This window comes from Calonectris borealis, chromosome 26 (genome assembly GCF_964195595.1).
Source record: "Calonectris borealis chromosome 26, bCalBor7.hap1.2, whole genome shotgun sequence".
Classification (NCBI taxonomy): domain Eukaryota; kingdom Metazoa; phylum Chordata; class Aves; order Procellariiformes; family Procellariidae; genus Calonectris; species Calonectris borealis.
The window spans coordinates 1,680,830-1,708,223 of record NC_134337.1 but is presented as its reverse complement, the minus strand read 5'-3'; the positions used below and the strand labels follow the sequence as shown (position 1 = coordinate 1,708,223).

At 60.6% G+C, this 27,394-nt stretch overlaps 1 protein-coding gene across 1 annotated transcript in view; it reads right to left on the bottom strand.

Annotated features, from left to right (window-relative positions):
- Window positions 1-19,150, bottom strand: part of NAV1 (neuron navigator 1) — a 61,710-nt gene extending 42,560 nt beyond the window's left edge. Inside the window, exons 1-3 of the mRNA XM_075173984.1 lie at window positions 17,612-19,150; window positions 17,130-17,230; window positions 13,965-14,687 (exon numbers count right to left, since the gene is read on the bottom strand). Of these exons, the coding sequence (XP_075030085.1) occupies window positions 13,965-14,687; window positions 17,130-17,230; window positions 17,612-18,627 (1,840 nt within the window). The 5' untranslated portion in view covers window positions 18,628-19,150. The remainder of the gene's footprint in view (window positions 1-13,964; window positions 14,688-17,129; window positions 17,231-17,611) is intronic.
- Between the last annotated feature and the right edge of the window lie 8,244 nt (window positions 19,151-27,394).

Here is a 27,394-nt window from a genome sequence, read left to right as displayed (position 1 = left end):
CAGGGGAAAAGGATGAAAAAAGAAACGCCATGTGACCCCCGCTCGATCCAAGCCAGGCACCGCATCCAACAGTTCTGAATATGAAATACACACAATGAGCTCCAGCGAGTAATTAATCCCTTCAGGAACACTGTAAGTGATTGCAGACAGTTTACCAAGAAAAAAAAAAATTGGAAAGTCATTGAAAAAATTGCCATAAAATGTTTCTTTTTGTGCTCCAGTAGAAATACAATGAGATCTGCTAGAAGATCTCTCTGCTCTGCAAAATTTAAAGGCAATGGATTTAAGCTGTTTTTCTAACAACACTCAATCTACCTGCCAAGCTGACGGCCGTGAGAAACCAGCCCAACCCAAGTGAGAGCAGCAAAAGCAGCCCGTCTCCAGCGGGTGCTCAGCTCTTGCCTCGGCATCGGTGGGACACAGCAGGGGAAGATTTCTGCAGGGGATGAAGCACAGCACAGATAGGTGTCCATGGTATCTGACGGCTACATCACCAATTCAAACTCTCCAGATGACTTTTGCAGGTCAGAAGTACAGGAAGTGCCGGTAGCAGCGCCAGGCATAAACCCAGCTTAGGGAGCAGGACGAGTCCTCCTGGTGATGAGGTTTTGGGCTCCCTGGTGATGCTCAGCTGTGCAAGCCAGACCCCTGGCCTGCCTCCACCTCCCCTCTCCATCCCCACGCTCCCTCTTGCCTCCTTCACCTTCTTCAGCATTAAGCAGCCGGTCCTCCTACTGGAGGGCTCCAATTTGAGCTGAATTCTGGCCCGTTGCACCCAAAGCCCTGCCTCTACTCAGGGCCCTGCACAAATGGGCAAGGAACCACATCTGTCCACATCCACCCTCATGCAAAGCCACCACGTACAGGTGACCAACACTGCCATCCCCCGTGGACAGACAGACAAGCACCCGGAGGCATCTGCGGGGGGGGGGGGGGGGGCGGGGCAGGGGGGTGGGGGGGGTGGTGGTGTGTGTGTGTGTCTGTCCCCCCACCCACCCTCAGCCCCTGCCTCCAGAGAGCACCGACCCTCGTTAAGGCGAAGGAGGAATTAAAGGGCACAGCAGTTGCCTTTTACTTCCATATTTCCGTGGTATTTTTCAACCAACAGCTTCTACTTGTAAAACTGCGTTTTATTAAAAAGAGCATTAGGAAAGGTATTTTCTCCTGTCAATAAAGTGACTTAAAATTAGTTGGAATTTTAAAATTAAAAACACACCCTAAGCTTTCACTTCCACTTGAAATCACTCTGGTCTTGAAAACAGACTTTTTTCCCCCCACGTCCTCTCCTGGGTTTTCCTCTTCTCTCCTGTTCTCTCTTCACCATGTTTTTGTTTAAAAATTCATCAGGCCGGGGAAAAATTCTGGGGCAGGAAAAGAGGGAAGGAAAAAAAAAAAGCGGAAGAAACTGTGGCTTTTGCAAACCCACCTCCACGCAGGGGAGAAGCAGAGCTCCAGACTTGCCTTCCTCCTCTCAGAAAGTGAGAGGCGCTCAGAAGGACGAGGGAGTATCATATATTAACCAGCCTCCCGCACACCCCCAGTGGCAGATGCGGCCTCGCTGACCCTCCACAGAGCCCTGCAATCCTCTCTGGGCTAACGTGGCTCCCCCAGCACAGCAGCCAGCCTCTACCAGGGAAAAAGGGACAGATGAGCCAGGAAAACCACCTTGCGTGTCGGTGTGGGACGCAGCCCGCTCTGGCACTGACCGTAAACCCTGGCTGCTGCTCCCAGCTGAGCTCGCAGAGACCTGCACAGCTCATAACAGGGCTCTCGCTCCAACAAGCCAGGAGCGTGTCTGGCCACAGTGCGGCTCTGAGCTGGACGCTGGCTGATGTGAGGCACGTCACACACGCAACACTGATCTGGGGAAGGACTGAGACGTACCCAGACACCGTTACTCAGCGGCAAGGTCACTCCCCACACTAGTGCGCCGTGCCCAGCAGCCGCAGATGCCGAACGTGGGGTGTTGCTGAAGGGGCAGGGACGCCCTGCATCCCTGAGTGTCCCCGCAGTTTCAGGGGTCACTCCCACCCCACGCTGATCCCGCTCCATAGCGCCAGAGCTCCCCCACTACAACATGCATTTTAAGGACAGCTGCTGCACTCTCCACACAGGACGTGTGTAACGTCTGCTTATGAGCAAGAACACTCCGCACGGGGATGAAAAGCTATATGGAAATGGAAGATCATTACCATGATCTCCTTGGAAACATCCCATCGGAGCAAGTTTTTCTTCCTCCTTCTCTCTCCCCATGTGCAAGAATTCTGGCACCCCGTGCATTGCTTGGCGTTGCCTCAGCACTGTGGGTCCAAAATGCAGGCGTCTGATTTCTAAAGCCATTGTCTAGGATGTGCTATTGAGCTGCAAAACATGGATGGTTTGGGATGGAAAACAGGCATCTCTTGCAATACAAAAAGAAGCTGGCAACCCAGATTTGATTTGTCTTTGAAGCTATAGAGAATCTCAACCAAACAAAATTTGCTTTATTCCCACAAAGGGAACGAGAATCTTAGCAACAAAACAAATCAGCACCTCTGCCCCCTGAACGCAACGATGAGCAAACCGAGAGCAGAGCAAAGGGAACGCGGCTTCGCCCCGCTGGTCACTGCTGCGGCGCAGAGCGGCTGGTTTTGGTAGGCAGCACGGCAGCATTGTACGCGTTAACATGCTCCAGTTGGGAATGCGAGGCTGGAAAAGCTGCTTTGCAAATTTACTTTTGATTCGGAGCTCTGGGTTTCTCTCCTCCTTGCGTGCCGTTACATTTTGCAAGTGCTCATGCAGCCTGTTCAAGGCAGGGAGGTTTTCAGGAACCCCAAGAGTTTCACCAGTTTTAGCACAATGACTATTTGCCAAGGAAATCACCCCGGAAAATTTATTACTTGCTATTCGCTTTCAAAAGTAAGCAGGGCTGGGAAGCGCACAGCAGTGCAAACAGCAGCTGAGTGGAGATTTAATCCTGCCCCCAGGTTACCGTACTTTCCCCACGACTAATCAGCTATCTGACAGGAGGCGACCTCCCACCGCAAGCAACGCTGCCACGCAAATTCTGCTTGCAGAGGGTTTTCGAAGCAGCTTTAAAATCCCAACCTCCAGGCCCCGCTCTGCACAGCCCCGAAAGCATCTCGCAGGCTCCAGGAAGAGATTCCCTCGCTCATCCCCCATGCTGCTTTATGAGCGGGGCTGTTCCCCTCCCCTTGCAGGAACCAGCCACATGTTCTCCATCTGGGAGCAGATGCCCATGAGCCAATAAGCTCAACTTGGAAAACTAACTGAAAATAGCACAAAATTTCTGAGCGCTCTACAGACCGCGGCCGGATGATGGATATTAGTGCTCCAGCAGCACCGGGACGCCGTTTGGCACAGCACAGCAAAAGCACAGCTAAAAGGGTTCAGGGAAATGAAAATGAGATGGCTGAAGGTGCTGCTGCCTGAGCGTCTGCCCTCTTCCAGATGTTTTTGCCTGTAAGAAAGGAGGGTCTCAGTCTGCCTGTAAATCAGTCCCCAAACTGCTGCTGTGCTCAGCCTAAGAGTATTGAAGGACACGAGCTCTGTCCCTCCCACACCCCTGAAACCGCTGGGGGACATTCTGATCTCCAAGGTAAAACCGAACAGCCGCGAGGCTGCTGTAGCTCTGTCAGGCTGTAACGGCTCCCTTGCGGCTGTGCTGGCTGGGGACAGCAGCGCAATGGGCTGTGCCTCTTGTGCTCCAACACAGCACAAAGTCCTGGGGAGAAAGGCTGAGATACCACGTAGGGCGGGAACCCTCGCTGCCCCATCACAGCTGTGCCTGCGGCACCGCTGGCACAGGACCAAGGAGCAGGAGGTCTGGGCTTTGTTCTGGGTGCTGCTGTTCCCTGCAGGGTGAGGATGCAGCCAGCTTTTTGGTGCATTTAACCACTCGACAGTGGGAGACAGGAGGTCCAGACAGTGATATATCCAGCCTCAAATCAACCTAGGGTGAGCCATCAAAATGGAATTTGCCAAAAGACAACGCGCTGATGATCTGTGAGCCCCTAGCTATGTACAGCCCAAGGCACAAAAGACTCAGGTCTGCGGCTGGGAGTCAGGCAAATGTCAGTGCTTCCCCTTGGCCAGCGATCACACACCACATTCTCCAGGCTGAGCAGGATTCTAACCCCATGCCAAGTCTACATGCATCTTATTTGGGAGAGAAACCACCACTACAAGGAGCCAACGGGTCCCTTGCGCGCTGGCACCTCTGCTCCCAGGACCCCTCGTCGTTGCCGTCCTAAGGTGCAATGCATGGCCTGTCCAGGGTGACTCCAATTCCCTGGAAGCGTCTTTGTTACGTTTTTAAATGAACCTGGTGGGAAGCATAGGAGTGCAGGGCAGCCATCTTCCATGGTGCCTGGCAGCAGCTGGAGCAGCACTGGAGGAAAGCCCACGGGCTTCTCCATTGACTCCACACTGCTGCTTGCCTTCGGCAGCCTCATCTTCCCCAGCCCAGCAGGACAGGAAAGCAACACACCCAGCACCAACAGAACGAGACTCAATTCACTCCCACCTTTCGGTCTGGAGCCACATCAAGCCCAGTGAAGCCCGGCTGCAGCACGAGGCCATTCCTTGGGAATCAGCACACACCTCTCCAGGCTCACAGCAGCAATGTTTTCAGAACGCCATCTGTCCGTCTTCCTTGCTGGGATGGGGAGGAAGCTCAACTTCATTATTGCTTTTCCCCTGCACATTGGGAGTTTGGAGCTGTCTCCTTGTCACTCCCTTGGTGCAGGTAAAGTCAGGAGGCTAAAGGCAAGGTGGCTGCAAAAGGCCACAGCTGGGTGGCCGAGGGTCCTGCACTCGTGGTGGCCGCAGTACCCATGGCCCCATGTTGGTCCTGCCCTGGCAGAGCCGGACAGTCCCAGGTCCCAGTCACAATCTGTCAAATGCCTTTCCTCCTGGTTTTAACATGGGAGGGGACTCAGTTGTCCCCACTCCTGCAAAGCAGCACTCCCACCTCAGAGCCTGCCGAAACGCCCCTGCCTCGCCTGGCTCCACCGCTGCCGGGTTTGTTCATGACGCCGTACTTGCCCCGGCAAAGCCTTCTGAGCCACCAAGGTTGGGAGAAGCCTCAGGCTGTGGGAGCAGGAACCTGCGAGGCTGACAGCGTGTCCCCCACGGCACCACATCGGGAACCAGCTGGGGAGGGACGTGCTCGCTCTATCGAGTGGCCCACAGCGTGTTTTCTGCCAGTCCTGGCTCACCTCGGGGAGCTCCCACGCCACAGCAATCAATGTGAATTAGCCACTATCTATTCTTCCACTTGTTTGCATCAGCTTAGAAATATAATGCCAAGTCAGAGATAAAGCGAACTGGAAACAGCCCGACAGCATCTAACGCTTCCAGCCCGAGGGGTTCGTTAAAGAGATGAGTTTCAACATCGCAGGTCCCAGCCCGAATAGCAGGTTCCTTTGCCTTGCTCCCCAAGCACATCCCTCCCTGCCAGCGCCCACATCTCCCCACACACCGGGCTAAGAAAAGGAAGGGCTGTTCTCCAGGGGATGGGTTTTACAGAGTCCAAACTGTGCCCACACATGAAGGGGTCCCCACCATGCTCCCCGCATAAGGCTGATAGCGTCCTGCCAAGGACGGGGTCACGCAGCCATGCCATGACAAACCAGCTGACCCCCCAGGCTAGAAAAAACGCCAGAGTAAAACTCCTTTTCATGTCAATCCGGGCTGGCACAGAACCAAGACATACCCTACGCCGACATGCGGGAAGCTTGAGACGACAATGCTGCGCATGGGCAACGGACGCGTGATTTTGAGAAGTGTCTCATCAGTGAGTTATTCTCAGCCCACGGCTACGCTGAAAGCTCACACGGCTATAAATAGCCGGCGACAGAGCCGTACCTGAGTCGCAGCTTTGAACATGCTTCACGGCTGCTCACCGAATTGGGAGAGTCAAGCTGCTCAGTGCAGGGGCTGGGGCAGTGCCAGCAATGGGGACATTTCAGTCCAACCGAAAAAGCACAGAGGTGTAAGCTTCACAAAAGCTCAGCTTTAGCCAGCTGGGCTCCCAGTAGAGCCAGTAAGGACTGGGTTTGGCCAAGACTGTGCACTTCATAAGGGCGCTATTGAAGAAGCTTGTCGGGTTGCAGGGTCTCATTGCCAGCTTTGTCACGCTTGGTGACACAACCTTGCACAAGATGTGCAGAGGTGGGACATGCAGCAACCCCAGATCCCAACCACACAGGCTGGCGCCAGCGGGGCTGGCACTGGAAATATAAGGTTCAGCCTCTCCCTGGTGCTAAAGGCGTGGTGCTGCCCCTCTGCCATGCTGCAGTTATGACATTTCCCGCTCCAGCTCACACACCACAGGCTTCACCCACAGCACAGCTCCTCCCATTTTCCTGGGTCGCACAAGAACGACCACAACCTCTGGCAGCTTCAACAAGCTGCAGAGGACCTCAGCCACGAGCCACCCTTCCAGCTCACCAAGCAGGAGAGGTTCCCATCCCACAGCCGAACCCAGCCGACCAGCTAGTGAGCCAGCAGAGCTGGCATAGAGCCCAGCCCTCCCGCCACGTCACCTGCGGCTGCGAGTCAGGCTCGCAACCTGCCAGGGAACCACGGCTTCGTGAGCGCAGCACAAAACCCTCAATTCCAGTTCCCGACTGAAAGTCACCTCCTGGGTCCCCTTTAGAAGGTCCTTCCTAGCCAGCTCACCATTCCCTCCCTACCCGCACTGCCACTGGGCAAGATCCAGCCTGGGGAAAACAGGAGGACAGAGCGGCCCTGCCTTTACATCTTCAGAAACTAATTCCTGGATTTGTCATAAATTCCTTCTGTAATTTCAGGGGGATGCTTCAGGCCAGACCCTTGCAGGTATGTTGGCCGGGGGAGGGCTGCAAAGTGCTCATCTCTTGATTAGTAGGAGGGCTCTAGGACAGACAGAACAAGGCTGACACAAAACCGAAGAGGGATGTGGAGGGAGTAAGCGTCACCAATGGCTACGCCAGGTAGTTGTGGAAAACCCTGTGCTCCCATGTGCCCCCTGTGCTCGCGTGTTCACGAAGCTGGAGGCACGTGTCCCTGCTGCAGGACACGCCTGTGTTTCGCCGTGCAGCGCAGGGGTACATGCCTGCCCATGGTCTGCCCATGCAGCACCTGCAGGAAGCTCACACGCTGCACTGGCCCCTGCACCGGGGCCACGAGGCTCTCGAGCCACCTCCCTGCTGCAAGGCTGCTCCCAGAAGCGAGGAAAACGTCCTGCCCAGCTGCACTGTGCTTGTGCTAAGCTCCCCTACGTGGATTCCAGCAGCTCCTTCCAGCAGATGAATCTCAGCCCTTCTCCTGAATTAATAAAAAATACATTACTGCCTCAATTGGACAAGACAAATAACAGCGTAAGGAATGAAAGAAACGCTCGAGGGAAGAAATGGATTAGAGGAAAGACAAGCAGATCAGCGGGTACACTGGGCACTGCTCTTCAGTGTCACACCCGCCTTGACACAGGCACATCTCCATTTGCACAGCTTCTAATCTCAGCCCTGCAATGCAGCATCCCCTGCCTTCCCAGCTCCCCTCCGCACTCGGCTCCCCAGCTCCGAGCTGCAATGCAGCAGCGTGGAAAAGCCCTGCTCCCCTCCACCCCACCACGAGGCAGCGCCGAGCCTCCTCAGCCAGGCTCCTCGCCTCGCATGTACTCTGCCTTCCCAAGCTCACTGCTTCCCAGCCGGAGAACCAGCAATCCCTCCTCTGGCTCCCCCGGAAGAGCTGCTTCATGCGCCCGGTGGAGGACATGACTTTGCAGGGTAGGGGATACGGCGAAATCACACCGTATCTGATCTCCCACATCTTACGTCGCCACAGCTCCATGTGAGACACCCTCAAGGTGCAAAGCCTGGAGAGGACAAGGACTAAGCCATCCCTGCTCTATCCAGCAAGTGGCTCCAGACTCAGTAGCTTCACTGCTGGGCTCTAACGGCAGCTGCCACCGGTACCAGAAACGCTGCATACACGCATGGCCCCGGGACATTGCTGCCACTGCGCACGCAGAGCACCAAATGCCACATGCACGGTGGCACAAAGGATGCTCTGGACCAGACAAGTGACCAATTTGGGGGACGTGTCAGTGGGTCCGCCCGACACCGCAGAGCCAGGCGAGCGGCGTGGGCTGACCCTGAGACCACAGCCCTACAGAAAACCACCTGGTCACCCCCAGGCAGGACCGCGGCTCAGCCACGCAAGCCGGGAGGCACACGCTGGCCACGGCAGACGGGCTGGCACTAGAGGCTGGCGTCACTCACAGGTTACACACCTCGGAGGGTGCACGCTCTGGCTCCGCACTGAGCTGGAACGAATCCTCCCCCGTGCAGCAGGCACAAGCATCAGCCAAGTGCTGTCCTCAGATGCTCGAGTGAGTGGGCAGGGAGGACCATGGGCAGGGAAGACCAGGGAAATTGTTGTCTGGCACCACAAGAAGCTGCATAGGAAGGCAATGAGCTGGTAAGCTAAATGGACATAACAGGGCAACAGCAGAGGGGATTCATGCCGGGGAAGGGCTGTGGGCACAGAGACACGTGCTGCAGCATAAGAAGCCAAAGACGCAAAGCTGGGGACAGGGGGCATCAGGAAGGAACTCTCCAGAAGGACCCAGAACTGCCACCAGTTCCCCAAGTGCCACCCAAGCTGGAAGCACATTGCTCATGAGGCACCTGCACCAGGCAGGACCCATGGGTGTGCTTCTAAAAGAGCAAACCACCCCGGGAGCCCTCAGCAGTTGCTCTCAGGGAACAGCAAGGCTTTGAGGGGACATCGCCCAGGCCCCACTGTTGTCACCATCCCACCAGCAGATCCCAAATAGCATTTCCACAATTGCATACAATTTTGCATTCATCTACATATTTTCTCAGTGGACAAATGTTGGATTTGGGAGCAAGATACAGGCAGTAACTGGGAAAGCCCCATTTGAACAGCGATTCTCAGGCTCTTTGGGGGAGGAATTTGTTTCAGCAGTGCATCCCCAAATATTTTTGCCTTCAAGTGTTTGCTCTTCTATTTTTCCATGGGAAATTTTGAAAGACAAATTTGGATTTTTTTTTTTTAGCACTTTTTCTGTACTGCCATTATCACTGGGAACGTGGCACATCCCAAACAGTTTCAGCAGAAAGCTCTGGGGCCCTCGCGTCATGTTTCCAGACCTTCTCCCCCATCACTGCAGCCATCTCAGTCAGAGAGAGGAGACACCTACTACTTGCTGTCAGCTCCCGGGAGCAGGCTGGAAGCAGCAACACAACCTCTCCCCTTTCTCCTCACCCCTACCCCAAACGCAGGAGTCCAGCTCTGCAGCCAGAAGGAAATAAATCCCCACCGCAACGACCTTGTCACACGGGTGCTGTCACACAGGGGCCTTAAGACAGGAATAACGTTAGCATGACAGTGATATCAGGACAGCCGCACCGCTTTACGAGGCAATAACCCACTCCCGTCACTGTGAAGAGCTATTTGGTCTCTGACCTCCTTATGGTCTCCTGCCAGGGAGCCTGGCTATTGCTGCACAGCACTGCAACGGGCCCGTTAGTGCTTAATTAAACAGCCAGGAATGCCGTGGGGCAGAGGTGCTCCTTTTAATCCCATACCACGTGCCTGGCCAGCAAGGATGGTCATCAGGAGGGGAACTCCTTAGGAAGGGATACCTTGGTGAGACCACGTCCACCAGAGCCGGGAACATGCTCGCATGGGACGTGTCAGACACCAGCCAAGCGTCTTTCCTGCGCTGTGGTTTCTTTTTTAAACTGACCCAGTCAGATGTGACATGAAGCTCCTGCTCTTCAAGGAGCCCATCTGCCCGTACCAGCCCCTTGGCTCTCCTCCCCACCACTGACGGGCTGCTGGCACCCACTGCCCAGCCAGCAGCCAGCCCCAGCATAGCTGGGGTCTGCCCTGCGGCGTGTCGGCACCATGGAGGTACTGGGTCTCCGCAGGCACACACTGCCCAACGAGGACATCCCCACTGGGCCGCTCAGGGAAGGGTGGCATTGCCCACCCGCTGCCAGCCAAGGGCTGCAGGACTGAGATGGGTTATAGCTGCACCTGCGGAGTTTGGCAGGGATGCAAAGACTCCTGCAGCGAGCATTTCGGGGAACACCGTCTCCCCTGGGATCACACGTGTGTCCACCTGGGCTCTGGCCCATGCAACACCCACCACTTATTCGCCTATGTGAATTAGCAGCCACTTAAGAGGCACCATATACAGCAAGAGATGGCCAAGGAAATGGCTGCAGAAAGTAACTGCACGATCTTGGAGGTGCTCTGGGGACCTCTAGGTAAGTGCAGCAATCACGCTGGGCACTGCACCCCAGTGCCAACGAACTCGCACACAGCCCGTATGTGCCTCTGCACCTGCACGCTCTTGTCCGCCGAACATGGAGACGAGCACGGCGAGCTTTGTACAGCTCTTCCACCACACTGGCCACACACCCTCTGTACCCTTCATCCCGCGGCCGGGCGCTGTGTAATTAGCAACCCCAGCTGCCAGCCAGCTTTGATGAGAAGCCTCGGTCTTTGGTTGATGTGAAATGTATAATTTGGATGATGGAAATAGCCTCTACAAAGCACGTGTGGTTGCTGTGTCCCAGTGACCTCTCCCGTCTTGCGCAGGCTGCTCTGCTTTAAACGTGGTTACACCTCCAGCAGCTCTACAAAGGCTTTGGTGCCATCAAACAGATGACACAGCAGCAGCAACCAAATGAGAGGTAACATTTGGCCACTACTAAATAAACTGTAGTTTTGGCCAGCAGAGGCTTGGGAGTGCTTCTGGCAGGAGGAGCACGAGGTGGAGAAGAGAACTCAGGTGTGGAGACCAAAGACACACAAGGTCTCTGCAAGCCATCATGTCTGGCAGAGCAGAGAGCTCGGGTTAGGCAGAGGCAGCACAGGCTTCTCAACACAGGTCAACAGTTCAAGGACAACAAGATCTGGAGAGGCTGAAAGTCCCTGCAACTCCCGTCTCTTTCTTCCCAGCACAAACTAAGCTTGCGGGTCTTCTCCTGGCACTCTGGATAGGGTGTCCTCCAGCAGACATGGCCGAACAGCTCAGGCTAATGTTTCTCTTGCCAAAGGGATCCATGAAAACAGCAGAGAAACCTTCCCTCCCACCCAAGCACCTCCTGTAGCAACCAGGAGAAAGCCCCTCTCCTGGCCCTACTCACCAGCCCTAGCAGGGCGTGAAGCCCACTCTCCCGAGCAAGTGGGATCGTGTCCCTTCTGGGTCCGTCCCCACCACAGGAACAACCTCTCCCTTGAGGAGGCATGTTGCAGAGGTACTGTCATGCCTGAGAAGGTTTCACCTGCCTGGATCGCACCAGATGACAAGCAGAGGGGTCAGGACCAGAAGCTCAGCATGTGTCCAGGCTCGCGCACCCCCAGCTGTGGTTCTGCTGCATATGAAGTGACGGAGCAGCCACCACCACTGTCGCACTGCTCCCTCCTCTGCACATCCCCAAGCTCCTGTCAGCATCCCCACCACACAGGCTGTCAAGGACGTGCCAGGTCATGGTTGGCTTGGTTAAGTAGGTATGACTCAACCGCACAAATCCCATGAATGTGAGAAGTACAGCCCCATGAAAGGAGAGCTACGTTCCAGCAGGGTTAAGGCTCCTGCCCTGTCCCCCCGAGACGCTGTACCCACCCGACATTGGACAACCAGCCCTCAGTCCCCACTGCAGGAAGCCCGGCAGTTCGTACATCTTGGAAAATCATCTATTTCAGCAAATACGAAGAGCAGGAATGTTCACAGAACAGGTTCAGCAGAGTTTGGCCCTCATAGGCCAACTGACCAAGCCTTCAGATGGTAAGTGCAGTCCAAAGGGATGCTCAACACCTCCCAAGGTCAAGGTCAGCCCTGTGGCCCTGAAGCAGGCCCTGATGCGGGCAGGGGCTAGGCAACTACCCCAGAAACCAAAGCAGGTGTTGGGGGCATTTATGCAACCCATGGTCTTCCTCAGCGTGTGCATGAGTCCCTGTCCTGCAGGCAGGATCTCTGGTACTCCAGCAACTGCCACAAACCAGGAGTCACTCCCACATGGGCCAGTCCTGCAACCTCAGGGAAGCTGCAAGAATTTCTCTTGGGGGTGCTGAGGAAACGCCCATCTAAGAGCAGTGTGTCACAGAGGGACACTGAGATCCCCCCAGGCATGCCAACACCAGTGAGTGGAGATCTGTTAGTCCCTTAAGTGACAAACCCTCCCGCAATCCTCCCTTGCTCCCATGGCATCTGGTGTTACCCCGGCATTAGGGCTGAGGATGCATGTCCATGAGCCCAGCTGCGGGACCACCGGGGCAGCCTGAGCTCACGCAGCGAGGCCGACCTTGCATGTCTAGCCTGCTCATCCTCACGGTCTGCCTGCCCACGCCTTGAGCTCCCTCTGTGGCTTTTCACTAGCTGCTTGCAGTGATGCTCCAGCAGCTGGGGCAGACCCCTGCCAGGGAGAGGATCAGGTAGGGTGCACACCACCGCTGCTGCTCCCGTGGCTGTGCATGGCCAGGGGACCGAGGGCGATGGTCTGGGAGGCTCCACGCTTGTGGGCCGGCATGTGCCAGTGCACATTGTGCCAGAGCCCTGCACTGGAGCAGGGGCTCTGACACCCCAAAGGCTCCTGGAGCAGCAGGGTGTGCAGCAGGGAAACCAGACTCAGCAAACACGGCTTCACGGGCGCCTGACTTCGGCAGTTTGCTCCACCTCTCCAAACCTCCCCCACAGCCCCCAGCTGGGGCGAACCTCTCCTCTTTCTCCCTACGGCAGAGCTCTGCTCACAATGCAGCTAGAAGAAGGCATCTCAAGCCAGCTCGCCAAGCACCGGAGAAGCTCCTGGCCTCCTAAAAGGGGGTCCCAGGCAGGGAACTTGAAGGGACTAGACACACCAGGCCTCCCAGCCCTGCCTGTACCGCTGCTCCCTGTCACCACCAACCACCAGGGCTTTAAACCCGGCTAGCTCTGGCAGCTGTGCAGAGTTCATTTGCTACCTTCTCATGCCAGTTTGCCAGATGAACCAGAGCTCTTTGGAGCTGCAAGCCCCCCACGGTCCCTGCCCAGCCAAGCCCACTGAGCCTACGGGCGCTGCCAGTCAGGACACAGGGAGAACGGGCTTCAGCAGGAAGCAGAGGGCTCCCGAGGCTGCCGCGGTTTCCTAGAGATCAGCACGCAGCCACGAGGGAAACGCAAGGGTTGGGCACACCTGTACTGAGACCCAGCGCCACGGCCCACGAGGGGGGCAGCGGGTCCCGAGATCAGAGGCACGGCCAGCACTGGGAGCCAGCGCTCGTTGCTCTGATGAAAACCCACTGTGCACACAACGAGTTCTTGACCACGCAGGCTCAGGGCTCAAACCCAGCGAGATAGCAAGACATAGGCGGCCACGGACTGAAATTGGTGAACTCTGTGGCAGCATCCTTGGAGGACCCTCCTCGGCCAGAGCCCAAGACCTTGGAGGAGCTCTGGATTTGAAGCCTCCTGCCCAAAGCGCAGGCAGCAGCACAGACCCTATGCACGGCACCTCCACCGGCAGCCTCCCAGCAAGAGCAGCCAAGGTCAACCCCTGGGGCGAGCCACCCCAATGGTGGGGAGCAGCTGTGGCACCTGGCCGGGCAACCTCCATCATCTTTGGCAGGGTATGGAAACAAGGGGTGACCAAAAAGACACGTGAGGGAGGACGGGCTCGACAGCCACCTGCCATTCCTCCTCGTGAGGAGGCTGGAGCCAAGGCGAGAGGAGGCTGTGTGCCGGCCCTTGGGCTGGCCGATGGTGCCTTCGCCCTCAGCGAGGCCAACGGCACCTTCTCCCTCAGCATCCCTTCTCCTTCTCCCCAGCGCTGGGGACGCCGACGCAGCCTCCGGCGGGTCCCTCCCGAGGGTGGCAGGAGCCCCCGATGCCTCAGGCAGCCGGACTCCCGCCATTTCCCCATCCCCTGACAGCGAGGCCAGCGGGGCGCAACGGCCGCACTCACCCAGCATCTGGCTGAAGAGGAGCTGCTCCAGGTCGCCCAGCACCGTCACCACCAGCTCGGGGTCCACCTTCAGGTAGGGCTTCTCCTCAGCGCCCGCCGCCACCGCCGGCCCCTTCCCGCCCAGCAGCTCGTCGTCGCACTTGCCGCCTCCGCCGCCCCCGCCCGCCTCGGGGGCCTTGCTGAGGGGCTTCACCTCCGCGTAGGGCCCGCGGGGGATGCGGCTGGGCTTGCCGGCGGGCGGCGGCTTGGCGGGGCCGGCGGGGCGCGGCGGCAGCAGCGAGTGCTCGGAGCGGGACAGGCTCCGCGACATGGCGGGCGCCTCCCGGCCGCGGGGGCCGCCGCCGCCCCGGCCGCCCCCCCCCGCCGCCGCCCCCGTTGCCGCCGCCTTGGCCATGTCGTCGCTCCAGCGGGGCTCGTAGAGCTGCCGCTTCTTCTCGGCGTCGGTGAGGAAGGCCAGGTTGGTGAGCGACTTCTGCTTGCGCAGGTTGGAGCCGGCCGGCAGCCGCCCCTCCGCGCTGCTCGCCTTGAAGACGCGCAGCTCCGCGCCCCGCGGCCCCGTCGCCGCCGCCGCCGACTTCGCCCGCTTCGGCATCACCGCGCCGCCGTCGGGGCCCCGCCGGTAGCCGCGCTCCTCCTCGCCCAGCTCCACGTCGGGAAGGCTCTTGAGGTTGCTCCCCAGCATCCCCGCGCTGCAACCATTTAACCCGCCGGGCGCTGCTGCTGCTGCGGCGGCACCGAGGACACACCGGGCGAGACAGAAAGAGAAGCGCCGTCAGCGCCCGCCCCACCGCCGCGGAGCGAAGCGGAGCGGAGCGGAGCGGAGCGGGACGGGGAGGAGGTGGGGGGGGATGAGCGGCGCGGCCCCACCTCGCTGCTCCGTCGCCGGCGGGACACTGCGAACCAGCGGAATGTCAGGGGCAAACAAAAAGGGCCCGCCCTCCTCCGCGCCCGGCTGGCGCGGGCAGGGGGCGGGGCGCGGCGCGCGCGCCCGCGGAGGGGAGGGAGAGAGGGGAAGGGAGGGGAGGGGAGGGGAGGGGGCGCGCGGCGCGGGGCGGGGCGAGGCGGGGGCGCGCGCCGCTCCCGGGGACGTGCAGCGCCGAGCACGGCGGAGCGGGGGCAGGGGGACCGCGCAAGACCCCGGGCCCACGTCGGACCCCAGGGGCAGAGGGGCTGTGCAGGACCCCGGGGCGACGCAAGGACCCCGGGGCGACCCAAGACCCCCGGGGCGAGGGACGAAGCTGGCAGGCGCGGTGCTGCCGCCCACATCGAGCCGGCGGTGGCCTCCGCGACCAGAGCCTGCCCGCTCCGTCCCGCAGCCCCTCGCAGGCAGGGGCTGGGTGCTGGCTGGGAGGTGGTGAAGCCAGCGGGGGGGCCCATGCCCCAGCACCCTGCGTGTGAAGCAACCCCCGTCCCGCCTGCCGCGGTCCCCACATCCAGCCCCGACACCACACACCCAGCCCCAGGGAGCCAAAACTTCCCTGTTTCACCCTCAACGGTGCAGGAAGGGCTCGCGGTGGCCCCGGGAGCCCCCCGAGGGACACTGTGGCCCCCACAGCCAGCAGGGCCTCTCCAGTGATCCAGGGGAATTAAGAGGGGGGAAAAAAGAGGGGGAGCAGGATCTGGTTATCATCATTTTTCATTAATTACCCGTCCCTCGGGAGGGGTGAATTAAGTCTATTTGGTGACCTCACACGGGCTGCCATGGCAACCGCCGGAAAATATTGCATTAGAGCCCATCACTATGCTGCCGAGATAAGGAGCCGGGAGGGCCGGGGGTGGCGCAAGCCCCCCAGCCCGGCCCCCCGCACGGTGATGCTGAAGAGCCCCGAATAACCCGGTCTGGATGGGACAGCAAAGGGTGCCCAAAAAAAAGGGTGTTTTGCAGCAAAAGGTGCTGCTGGGGCAGGATGGGTGCACAAGCCACCCTGCTGCACCCCGAAGCTGCTCTAAGTTTGGGGGGGCTGTTACATCCCTCGCTGAGCTACGAGGCTATTGCCCGGGTGTAGGGCCTGCTGCAGGGGGCAAATTTGGGGGTGTCATATCATTTTGGGTCTGGCGGGGTGACCTGGAGCCTCCCAATGTCCCCTGTCCCCTCTGGCCGGGCCCGACAGAGCCCCAGAAGGTGCCATGGGCCAGAGCGGCAGGGGGAGGCGTGGAGCAAGGGAAAGGATCCGGCCCTTTCCCCAGCACTGAACCCGCTCGGCCTCATCCCAAAACCTCCCCTAAGGCGAGCAGGGCAGCTGCGCTGGGAGCATGCCAGCCCGGCTCCCTCCCCTCCTGCTTTCTCCCGGAAAATCCTCCTGCTTGCCGCCGTTTTCAGTGCTTCCCAAATCGGGGCTCAGTGTTGAACCCCGTTACGCTCTGGCTGCACGGCAGCAGTGCCAGGACCCCGCTGCAAAGCCAGGCTGTGCCAGGAGCCACCGCGGCTCTGACCGACTTCTGTCCCTTTGAATCACCCAGCGAAGCTCACGGCTTTTTTTTCCCCTTCCCTGCACATCCCTGGAGCATCCCGCCATCCTCCACTGCTGCTGCCCTGGCAACCGCCACCTCAGCATCCCCTCCAGCAGCCGCCCCCCCAAAATCTCCCCCCAAAAGCAAATGCCAGAGGGGACTGGGGTGTCCCCAACATTGCAGCAGGGAGCTTGCACTTGGGTTCATTCACCCCCAGAGAAAGGGGGTGTCCCCGCGGTGGGTGCGGGGAGCCAGCGGTGCCGTGGTACCCGCCTCCGCTCTGGCTCTCTGCCGGCTTCTTGGAAATGGGTCATTCCTGGAGCTCCCTGGGAAACTGGGAAGAGGAGGGAAAGGAGCCAAGCAGGGCGATGTCCCGGCGGCGTCACCAGAGGGGATGGTCCCCCTGTGCTGGAGCCACTGCAGGGGATGCGGACGTGGCTCCTGCACCCGGGTGAGGCCACGCTGCTGGGTGTAGTTTTTTGGCCATGGGGGTCACCGGGTGCAGCAGCTGCAGACATGCCGTTCCCCGGGGAGTTGGGGCACCTCCTATGTGGGGGTTCCCCCCCGCCGCCCCACTGACCTCCAGCCCCAGCTCCCATTCCAGTACTGGACCATGGGGGTCTGAGTTCCAGCATGAGCCTCTGCCCCCGGCACCGTCATGGCAGCCCGCCAGCAGGACCCCCCCCATCCCCAGCAAAACCCCCCTGGACTCACTCAGGCCTCTGGGTTTGGGGTCAGGGTCAGGTCCCTCCGCAGGAGCGGGGCACTCGTCACCCCGCGACATGGCCCTCTCCTCGTCCCAGTCCTCCTGCAGCCTAGGGGCAGAGGGGGGTGAGGGTGGTGGAGGAGGGGCACATCGCGGGGTGCAGCCAGCTGGGGACCCCCAGGAGATGGAAACGCGGTGCCTTGGGCTCTGCCACAGTTTGGGGACACTGGTCTCATGGCAGGGGGCTCCCAGGGCACCCCGTTCCCCACTGAGCCCATCCCCTGCCCCACACCCGCTCCCATGGGTGCCCCAGGAACCCCCAGCACCCCAAACCCGGTGGGAACCCTCCTTCTGGGGCAGAGTCCCCAGACCCAACCCCACCATTCCGCATGGCCACCTCCGCCGTGCTCACCTCCCTCCTCCCCTCCCCATGTCCCCCTGTCCCCATGCCCTCCCACAGCCCCATGCCCCCCTGTCCCCAGGGACTCACCGGTACTGGAAGGGTGCCACGGTGGCAGTGACGGGGTGGCTGTTTGGGGGGCCTGAGGTGAAGGTGATGGCCCCTGACCCAAATACGGGGCCCCTGCCCTGTGAGGCGCCATGGGGCTTATCCCCTGTCCCTGCCATGGCCGCCCAGCTGCCCTTCCCAGGGGACCCCCCCAGCCGCCCCCCACCCCTGCCCTGTGCTGGGGGAGCTTTGGGCAGCTCGGTGGGCTCCCCCACCCTGCCTGCCCCTCTCCTCCCGCTGCCCGCTGCCTCTGGCCACCTCCCGGGTCTCGCCAGGGCTTTCTGCCCCCCGCGGAGGGGGACGCTGGGGCTGCCCTCCCTGCCAGTGCCTTTGGGCTTGAGGGTCTTGGGGCCGGGGGCCAGTGCCTTCCCTGGCTGGGGGGATGGAGCCCCGTGGGGGACGGGGAGCCCCGGCGTGCTTGGGGAGGCCGCGGCGTGCGGCTTGCCGTGGGCCACGGCACGGGGCACCGGGATGGCGGAGACGTAGTGGCTGCGGCCGGCGGGGTTGATGTTGGCCGTCCCGTTCATCCCGGCGAGGTGGCTGCTGGCGAGGCTGTGGGGGAAGAGGAGGGTTGAGCAGGGCCCGGCACGGCGAGGGGGTGGGCATGGGGGGGCACCCACATCCCCTTGGCTACACCGGACCCTGGTTTTGGCCCCCACTGACTGTGGGTTCTCAATGTCCCCATCCCGGGAGGGAGCTGCTGCATCCCACACCCCAGGGTAAGGACATACATGATGTCCCCCCACAGGGATCCACAGGGCCAGGGCACATGTGATGTCCTCCCACAGGAACCCTGTGCAGCCCCATCCCTGTGTCCCCAGGTCCCTATGGCAGGTCCCTGCAGCAAGGCCACATGGGCACAGACCCTCACCAGGTAGGGCTGCACCACAGGCAGGATGGGCCCCTCTTGGCCACCCAAAACCTTCTCCTGGTCCCCAAAACCACCTCCTGGTCAACCGAGACCATCTCCTGGTCATCCAAGACCATCTCCTGGCCATCCAATTCCAATTCCTGGTCACCTGAGACCATCTCCCAGCCACCTGAGACCACCTCCTGATCACCCAAGACCACCTTCCAGTGGCACGAGGACCAGCTCTGTCACCCCATTCCTCAGGCCATTACTGGTGTCTGAGCCCCATCTCTGCCTTCCCTAACTCCAACATCCCCACACATGGTGCCGACCACCCCATCTCTCCATGCCCTCATCTTGCCCCACGGTGACTCTCCCTGACACCACCACCCAGACAGTGCCCTGTGTCCCCTTCCCTTGGTGTTTCGCTCCGTGCGGATGAGGATGGGGGCTCGGCACACCACCCCATCCCACCCAAAGCACCCATGGGCAGGCAGGGCCATCTTTGCCACCACTGGTGACAGGGACGTCAGCAGGGTCGCAGCAAGTGGAGAAGCTCATCCCTCCCACAGGCTTTGCCCTGGCAGGCAGAGCAGAGCTCAGCAAGAAAATCAGCCGTGGAGCAAAGCTCCATCTCCAACTGCCTCCTGCCTGCAGCTCTCCAGGAAAAAAACCTCAAAACTCAAAAAAAAAAACGTTTTCTCCAGGGGATGGAGTGGTCTCTAGAAAGACAGGGAGATGTGGCTCCACAGGCGCCTGTGCCAACCTCTGCCCCCTCACCCCGGTACAAAAAGCAAATGGGCGCTGGGTGCCACAAATCTCCCGGGACACACATTTCGCGGGTCGCTTTAGCATGGTTTTGCTCAGCCTCCTTGAAGAAAAACCTTCGGGGAGGGGAGCGGAAGCTTTTTGGGGTCCCTGAGCATCCTAGGGAGGACCATCAGCTCCAGGTTGGCCACCTGCAGTCCCCGTCACCCACGGGGGGGTTCCTCTCCCCCGGCGCTGGCTTAGGTCCGGGTGGGTGCAGCGAGCACAAGCAGGTCTTTGTGCGGCTGCTCCAGCGAGCGCGTTCGGGGCCGCTCTGGAGCTGAACGAAGCCGTTCCCGGCGGGCTGGGAGGACGCTGCCGCCCAGGTACGGGGCCGCACACAAGCTGCTCTGTTCGCAGCCCGGGGCCGGCAGCCTGGCCGCCTTTCAAACCACCCGGCCAAGACGGAGCTTCTCCGGAGCTAGAGAAGGTTTCTTGGCAAGCCGTGGGGTGCAGGGGGACAGCTCCCATCACCGATGGGAACAGCACCCAGCCTCAGCCCTGCACCGTAGTATCTCCTGGCGGAGGGTGTTGCATGAGCAAGGTCCAAAAATGCCCCAAACTGCCCCGTTTTGCCTCTTCCCCAACCTTCAGCTGCCTCGAGCCCTGCTCCCCCCAGGCTTTTAGGAGTCTGCAAGGACCAAGCCTTGCCCCACATCCCCCACAGCAAGCCCCCCCGCGTTGGCCGTGTCCCTGCCACAGGCAGTGCTCGGGTGAACGCACCCAAATTCCCTTTTGCCAGACCCACATGAGCTGGATCACTTGATCAACAGGGCCACGGGTCACGGGGAGAAGGGCTGATGCAGCGGACAAGATCCAGGCATCGCAGCGCCAACTCCGGCGTCAGCCAGGAGCTACAAAGGTCTTTTCAAGGCAATTTTAATTAAGGAGAAGAGGGAACCGACACACACACAGCTCTGGGCTTGCTCTCGCTGAAGCCTTCGAAACGGACGGGGAGGTTTTCTCTCTCCCCACATCCCGGCTGAGACATCTCTGCCTCCACTCGCTGTGGTCATGGCCCTGAGTCACGGCACCGGTGGACAGAGGAAGCCCTGGGACAAGGCGCTCGGGGGGTCTCTGGGACAGGTCTGTCCCCGAGCCGCTGCGGGGGGTGAGATGGAGACAGGCATTGGGGCTCTGCCACCCCTGCGCTGGCAAATAGGTCTGGATCCGGCCCCCGTGGGCAACCACAGCCCCCAGTGAGGGGTCCTGTGCTGGCACCAGCCCCGCACCCAAGGAGCCAGGCGGGGGCTGTGCGGGGCTTTCCCTGCACCCCTGGGATTTCCTTGCACCCACAAAAGTCACTCCTGGGAGCAAGGCAGCCAGGGCTCAGCACCCAGCACCCAGCACCCAGACCAGCACAATGCTCCCAACCCCCCCTTTGCAGCCCACCCAGCAGCGAATATCAGCAGCAAACGGCTTCCCTCAGCCCTTTCCCAGGTTGTGCCCCACAACCCACAATTGCAAACCCCAATTTTGCACTTTTTTTCACTCTCTTTAACCCAGCCCCTTGCCCCAGGAGCGCTGTGCCTTGAGCTGCGAAATACCTTGTGCAAATGCCAACGGGGTCGACCTTCCTCCCCTAAATGTGAGGATGCCCAGGGTGGGACCAAGAGCCAGTGACGCTCCAGCCTCGTGGACACGAGTGGTTAAACCACTGGCCCCAACTCACCTATTTCACCCTCGAGGTCCCTCGCACAAACATCTCCAGCTGCAGGGGCTGCTGCTGGTGGGTTTTCTCCTAACACGGAGGGAGATAATCTGCCACTGCCTCCATAAAGCCAGTCCCGAGCTCCTCTTCAACCAACTCAGAGGCAAAATGTTCTATGCTACGACCTTACCTTCACTAGCACCCTCTGAGCATCATCAGCATGCAACACCCCTCCAGCCCCGCCTGCTCACCAGGCACGTGGCATCGGGGCTGTAACCGGGTTTTATAGATTTTTCTTCCAGTCTATTCACTTTGGATTTCTCTCTCGTAGATGCAACTTCCATTTCTCCCCTCTGAGCCCACCAGCAGCCACTTTGCTGCGATGCCGCGGCTGCAGCAGAAGCCAAAGCTGCCACATTGGCCAAAAAAAATCAATCCTCCTCTTGTGCTCGCAGGGTTGAGGTTTCCCAGGAGATGCCAATGCCTGCCGGGAGCCAGGCTCCAGAGCCGTCCCCTCCCTGCAATACACACCTCGGGGGTCTATGAGGACACCCACCGCTTCACTGCACCCGGCTAAGCATGGATGACCCCTCCTCGGGCTTCACCCTGCTTTAGAGATGCTGGGGGCTTCCCCAGGGCTGGGCAAGGGGAGATGTGGATGCAGCCCCACTCCCCTGGTAACACCAGCCGGACCCGCGGGCTGGGGTCCTGCACCCAGAGATAAACGAAAGCAACTCCCACCAGGTCCCTATTCCCCCCATCAGCCCCAGGAGGAGCTGCTCCTGCGCCAAGCAGCCATCCTACTCACCCCATCATTACATTAACGAGCACAAACTAAAACCATTCCCGGGAGAGAGTCAGCCCATTCTTCTTCCAAACAAATTCTTCATTTGCCTCCAGATTAATTTCTACCCCATCCAAACTCTGCCCCCAGGGACTGGGTCCCCCCCAGCGTGTGCCCTGCGTGCCGTGGCGGCACGGGAGCAGGCGGGCGCTGCGTCACGCTGCGTCACACTGGCATCCTGCCGCCGCTTTGCCCGGCTAAAGCAGGTTACGGCTTGACCTAGATAGACACGGGCAGCTCCTTTGCAATTAGTTCGAAAGGGAAACAACTTTCTCCCTTAATGCAACCTGGCCGCAGGGCCTCCGTGTACCCGGAGCAGCTCTCGGGAACCGGCTGCTGCTCGCACTCCGGGTAACGTGAGCACTAGAAATTTGCACCTGATGCTTTAGTTTTGGGACTTCCAGTCGCTGGGTGGGTTTTTGGCCCTGTCCCCTCCCCAGGTACTGGCTTGGGATCGCTGGGTCCTGTGGTGGTGGAAAGCAGCAAATACACACAAGGTATTTTCGCACCAGGGGATATTTTGGAGACGCCGCAGCAGTGCTGCAGGCAGCAGAGCCCTGCCTGGGCGCTGGGGCTGAGCCTCCCAGGGCAGCTGGAGATGCTCGTCTCCTGGCCGGGGGGAGGATGCTCATCCCAGCTACCTCCAGAGCTCAGGTCTGGAGCGCTGGGCCAGTATCTACTGGCTCCAGTGCTGAACTCGAGTTTTCCCTGAATTAAAGACCTTTAAACCCAGAGACAAGGTGGTTTCTGTTCCCTTTGGATGATGCCATCCACAGAGACATGGGTGTTCACATTGAAGGAAAATGAAACAGCCTTGGCCAAGCCACGTCCTTCATCCCAGGACAAACACAACCCAGCACATCCCTGAAGGCATCTCCTTCAAAGAGGCATCTGTTGTGCTCGGAGCTTGAGCTACTTCCTCGGCCCGGTGTCCAAATGCATCTCACACGTGCGATTTTAGCAGCCAGAAATGAATACAGGGACCTGGAGCCCAAGTCTCATTTCATGTCCCCATTTCGCATGTGAGGGGTCACTGGAGCATCCCCAGCATCAAAGCAGATCCAGTTTGGAGCCATCCATCACCTGAGCAGAGATGGAAGCAGCCGCTACCCCTGGCTCTCGGCCCTCCCAGCCCCACGGGGGCTGCGCTGCTCCCAACCCCACACTGGGGCTATGCGAGCGGCCGAAGCCCCCAGCTCCTCCATGATGCCTCGGAGGGATCCAACCTCCAGCTCTTCCATGGTCTCAAGAGAACAAAAACAGTTCTGCAAGTGTTTCGCTCTATTCCTGAAGTGTTTCAGGGTGACTTTTACAAACCAGATTAAACTCACTTCTCTCTTATCTCTCGCAGCTGATAGATCCCTGCCAGGGATGAAACTCTGCCCTGCGGCCCTGGGATAATTGCAGCAGGAGTCTGAGCATGAACACTTAGTGATGCAAAAAGGTATTAAACCCTTCAGCCTCTGCTGGTGTCTTGCTGCCGCTCCATGCCTCAGTTTCCCCACCCTGACATGGGCTCTGCTAGGGGTGAGGGAGCTGAAACCAGGCTGATAAATAGGAAGAAAGGAGGACAGATCCTTCCCTGTGTGTGCCGGGCTGCAGAGCAGCTCCGTAGATTGGGAGCCGTCCTCAAGACGCCTGCGGGACTGGCAGCACAGGAGCGCCGGGGGCTGGGGCAGAGCCAGATCTCCCTGGGGAGATTCTCGGGGGCTGCAAAGCATCCTCCATTTTTAAGGTTGAGGATGGAGGGAGGCAGCCCAGGGGTGAACCCCGGGGTGTGAACAGCCCGAGGAGCTGAGCCCATGCCAAGGGTGCCATGACACGATTGCCCCTCAAAGCTGCCATGTGCACCTCGCAGCTCTGCACAGGATCTGGCCCCGAGCAGCCTACAGGGATGGCTGTGCTCCAGCGCAGCCTCCTCCCTGGCACGCTTGGGAAGGATGACAAAGAAAAGGCTCCTTGTGACACAAGGGACATAAAACTTTCCTAAGAGAAACAAAGGGAGTAGGGACAAAAAGGAGCCTTCAGAGGAGAACAAGCTGCTGATTCAGCCACCAGCCCTGTCCCTCCGGCCCCCGCGCCCTGGCCGGGACCTGGCCTGCCCGCCAGCCAGTGTCACCGCCTGGGACATTGCCACCGCCTGCATCGCCGGGGCCCCAGGCTGGGTCCTTCCCCAGGGAGGTGTCGCTGCTCCCCTCTCCCTGCCCCTCTGGAGGGGCAATGCAGGGGGTGGCTGGTTCGATGGCCCAGGCTGGGTGCAGGCAGGTGTTTCTCCTGGGTACAGGCAGCAGACGGGCAAGCGGGTGGGAGGGGAGGCCCGGGCAGCCCCAGCTCTGCCTGCCCTGGCTGGCTGTTTCCCCACAGCACGATGCTGGGGGCTCTGGGAGCTGCTGAGAGATGAGCTGCAGGCTGGGGCAGGAGGAGAAGGACAGAAACCGCCTGTTGTCAGAGCAGAGATGCCCAGCCCCGTAGCCACAGCACTAATCTTTGCTTTAGCCACTCCGCAGCAATCCCATTAGGCATTGAACCCGCTTTAATAAAACCTTGCTCTGAGCAAAGTTTAGCTCTCAGCTGGGCCGACCGCAGCAGCCTCTGCCACCAAAAGCCCCGTCTGCAGCAGTGAAATCGAGCTCTGCCCAGGCTGGGCTTTGCCTGGCACAAATCCTGCTGCGGGGACGAGGATGGATGCACCGGGGCTGGGACAGACCCCGGGATCTGTGCAAGGAGCCCCTGCGCCGGGGCAACCGGGGACCCCGCGGGGGGGGCTCGGGGCAGAGGTGTCCTCTCCGCCGGGCTGGAGCCCCCGTGGGGCGACATCGGGGCTGCGCGGTGCCGGCTCGGGGCGGAGGAGCCAGCCCCGACCCCCGGCCCCAATCCGCTGGGGCAGCCGGCAGGGCCGGGGGGCAGCGGGGGCAGCGGGGGCAGCCCCGGCCCCGCGGCGCTGGGGACGTTCAGGAGGCGCCGGTGCTGGACAGCTCCGCCCCGCCGCCCGCGGCACCGCCCCCCGGCCCGGCTCCGCCCCCCGGCCCGGCTCCGCCCCCCCGGCCCTGCACCGCCCCTCCGGCCCGGCACCGCCCCTCCTGGCCCGGCACCGCCCCCCCCGGCCCGGCTCCGCCCCCGGGCCTGGCTCCGCCCCCCCGCTCGGCACCGCCCCCCGGCCCGGCACCGCCCCCCGGCCCGGTGTCACCCTCCCGGCCCGGTGTCACCCCCCCCGCCGGTCCCCCCCCCGGCCAGCGGTGCCGGGGCCCTGCCCCTGACCTGTGCTGCCTGTCCCCGTTGGGCCACCGCCGCCCGCCCGGGGCCGGCAGAGCAAATCCCCGGGAGCAGCCCAGCCTGTCCGGGGTCACACGGCCCCTCCGTCCCGCGGCCGCCTGTCTGGGCCGGTACCATCTGCCCGGAGCCTCTGCCATCTGTGCCCCCGGCAGCGCTGCCTGTCATCCCCCAGTGTCCCCAGCACCCTTGGGGACCAAGGTGGGGCTGCCCCGCCCTGGGGTGACACCCCGTTGAACCCCCTCCAGATGCCCCTGCGGCAAAGGTCCGCCCGGGAGGGGGGCTTGGGTTGTGCTTGGGGGTCTCCCGCTCTCCTCGGCCTCCCCCCCGCCCCCGCGCCGCCCGGCCAGAAAAGCCGTGAAGCCGCCGGGAGCCCCGCGGGCGGCTCCTCCTGGCATCCGAGCCGCCGGGCGCCGCAGAGCCCGGGGTCACTTCAGCATCCAGCACCGTGGCCAAAAAGCAACATCTCCTATTGCACCTCCTGAGGGCTTCAAAACCTCCCAGAACCCCTCCAAAACCTCCCCAAAACCTCCCAGAACCCCTCCAAAACCTCCCCAAAACCTCAGTGCTGCCGTGGGGCCGAGGATCCCCCAGCGCCGTGTCCTGGCCAGATCAAGCCCTTGGCCAGGAGCCATCCCGCAGCCCAGGTGCAAGCGCTCGGATGGGTGACATTCGGATAAACTCCTGTCTGGGCCAAAACCCTCCGGAGCTGATTGCATCATTTATTTAGCCCCATGTTCCTGCCGCATCACGGACCTGGCCCTTCGCTCCCAGGATTTTTGAGCAAGAGCAGATGTCGCAGCGTCTGCGTTCGCCTCCGCCGCTGCCGTGCGGAAACGGCCCCCCCGGTCCTCAACCCTTGAAACCTGGAAGCCCCCGATGCGTTTTGGCTTTGCTAAGCGGGGTGGCGGGAAAAGGCAGCTGTGCGGCGGGGCTGCAAAATGCATTAACTCAGCAGATGCTGTCGCGTTCGCACGCGTACGTGTGCGGTGTGATGGTCGGGGGGGGAGCTGGGCTTGTCTTCCCCCATCCCGGCACAGGCGGTGCATCCCCGGCATCCCCAGCGCTTGCTGATGAGACCCTCACTGCCTGTCCACCCTTTCCAACACTCAGCTCTCCAAGCCCACAGCGAGCAGAACGGGGTCTTCAGGCTACCCAAAAAAGTCATTTTTTCCCCTCAAAGCAGGTTAAGGATTTAAAAAACGCTGCAGGGAGCGTGGGGTGGGTAATGCTGGGGACACAGCAAAGGGTTGGGCATAACATGGCCCAAAGCAGGAGCTTTAACCCCAAGAGCACAGACACAGAGCCTGGGGTGATGTGCCATCGCTGCACCCCTCCCTGCAAAGCAGCTGAGCTCCAAGCTGGGGCATTTTTAGACGCCAAAACAGCTTCGGGTAATCAACAGGGGAGGGGAAACTCAGCTCATGGCTCTGATTCCCAACTGAACCCCCCAGTCCCCCCTGGTATGGACCATTCCCACCACGAGCAAAACTTCCCCATCGGGTCTTACCTGGGCAAGTGGGATGAGATCTCCCCTCAGCCCGATAATCCCTCGTATAATAAATAAATCTGCTGCTCTTGCAGCCTGGAGTCTTTCCAGCAGCGTTCGCCTCGAGAGCCCCGGTGGCACCCCAAGGGGGTTTCCCTTGGGACAACTGGGTATTTGCAATGGAAAGCAAAAGCCGTGGGGAGCCCTTAATGGGATGAGTGGATTTTCCAGTGAGCTGTAAATCCGCAGTGGCTGCTGGCAAACACCTCCCTGCTCGGGTCTTGGGGGGTTGCAGCGGTGCCCGCTCCGAGCGTGAGAGGCAGGCTGCCCGCCCACCACCGCTGCCAGACTCAAGTGACACGTGGCCCGGAGGGAGCCACGTCCCAGGGGTTTATCAGCACAACCATAAGCGTGTCCCTGATGCTGATGTCCCTGATGCTGATGTTCCCAAAGAGCCAGAGCCACTTACGCGTGTGGCTGGAAGAGGTGGGCAGGGGCTGGTAATGCCCCCCCCGACCCCAGCGCCCCCCCCGGCAGCCCCAGAGCAGGCGGCAGCTCTGGTCCCACCACCCTCTTACATGTGAAATTAAGCCTCCCACCTCAAAGAGATGCGGCTCATGGAGCCACCGTGGGTCCATCACACCAGAGGATGCCCGGCTTTCCCAGAGGAGAGCCCAAGCATCCCTCGAGCATCCCTCGAGCATGCCTTGAGCATCCCGCCTGACCGCAGCGAGCAGCCCGTGCGAGGAAGGCAGCTCTCCTGCCTTCCCCCTCGCCCACCCCGCGCTGCATATCCCCTGGGATGGACACCCAAACGGGCAGCCCAGTCCCTGGGGGCCAGCAGCAAGGGAGGG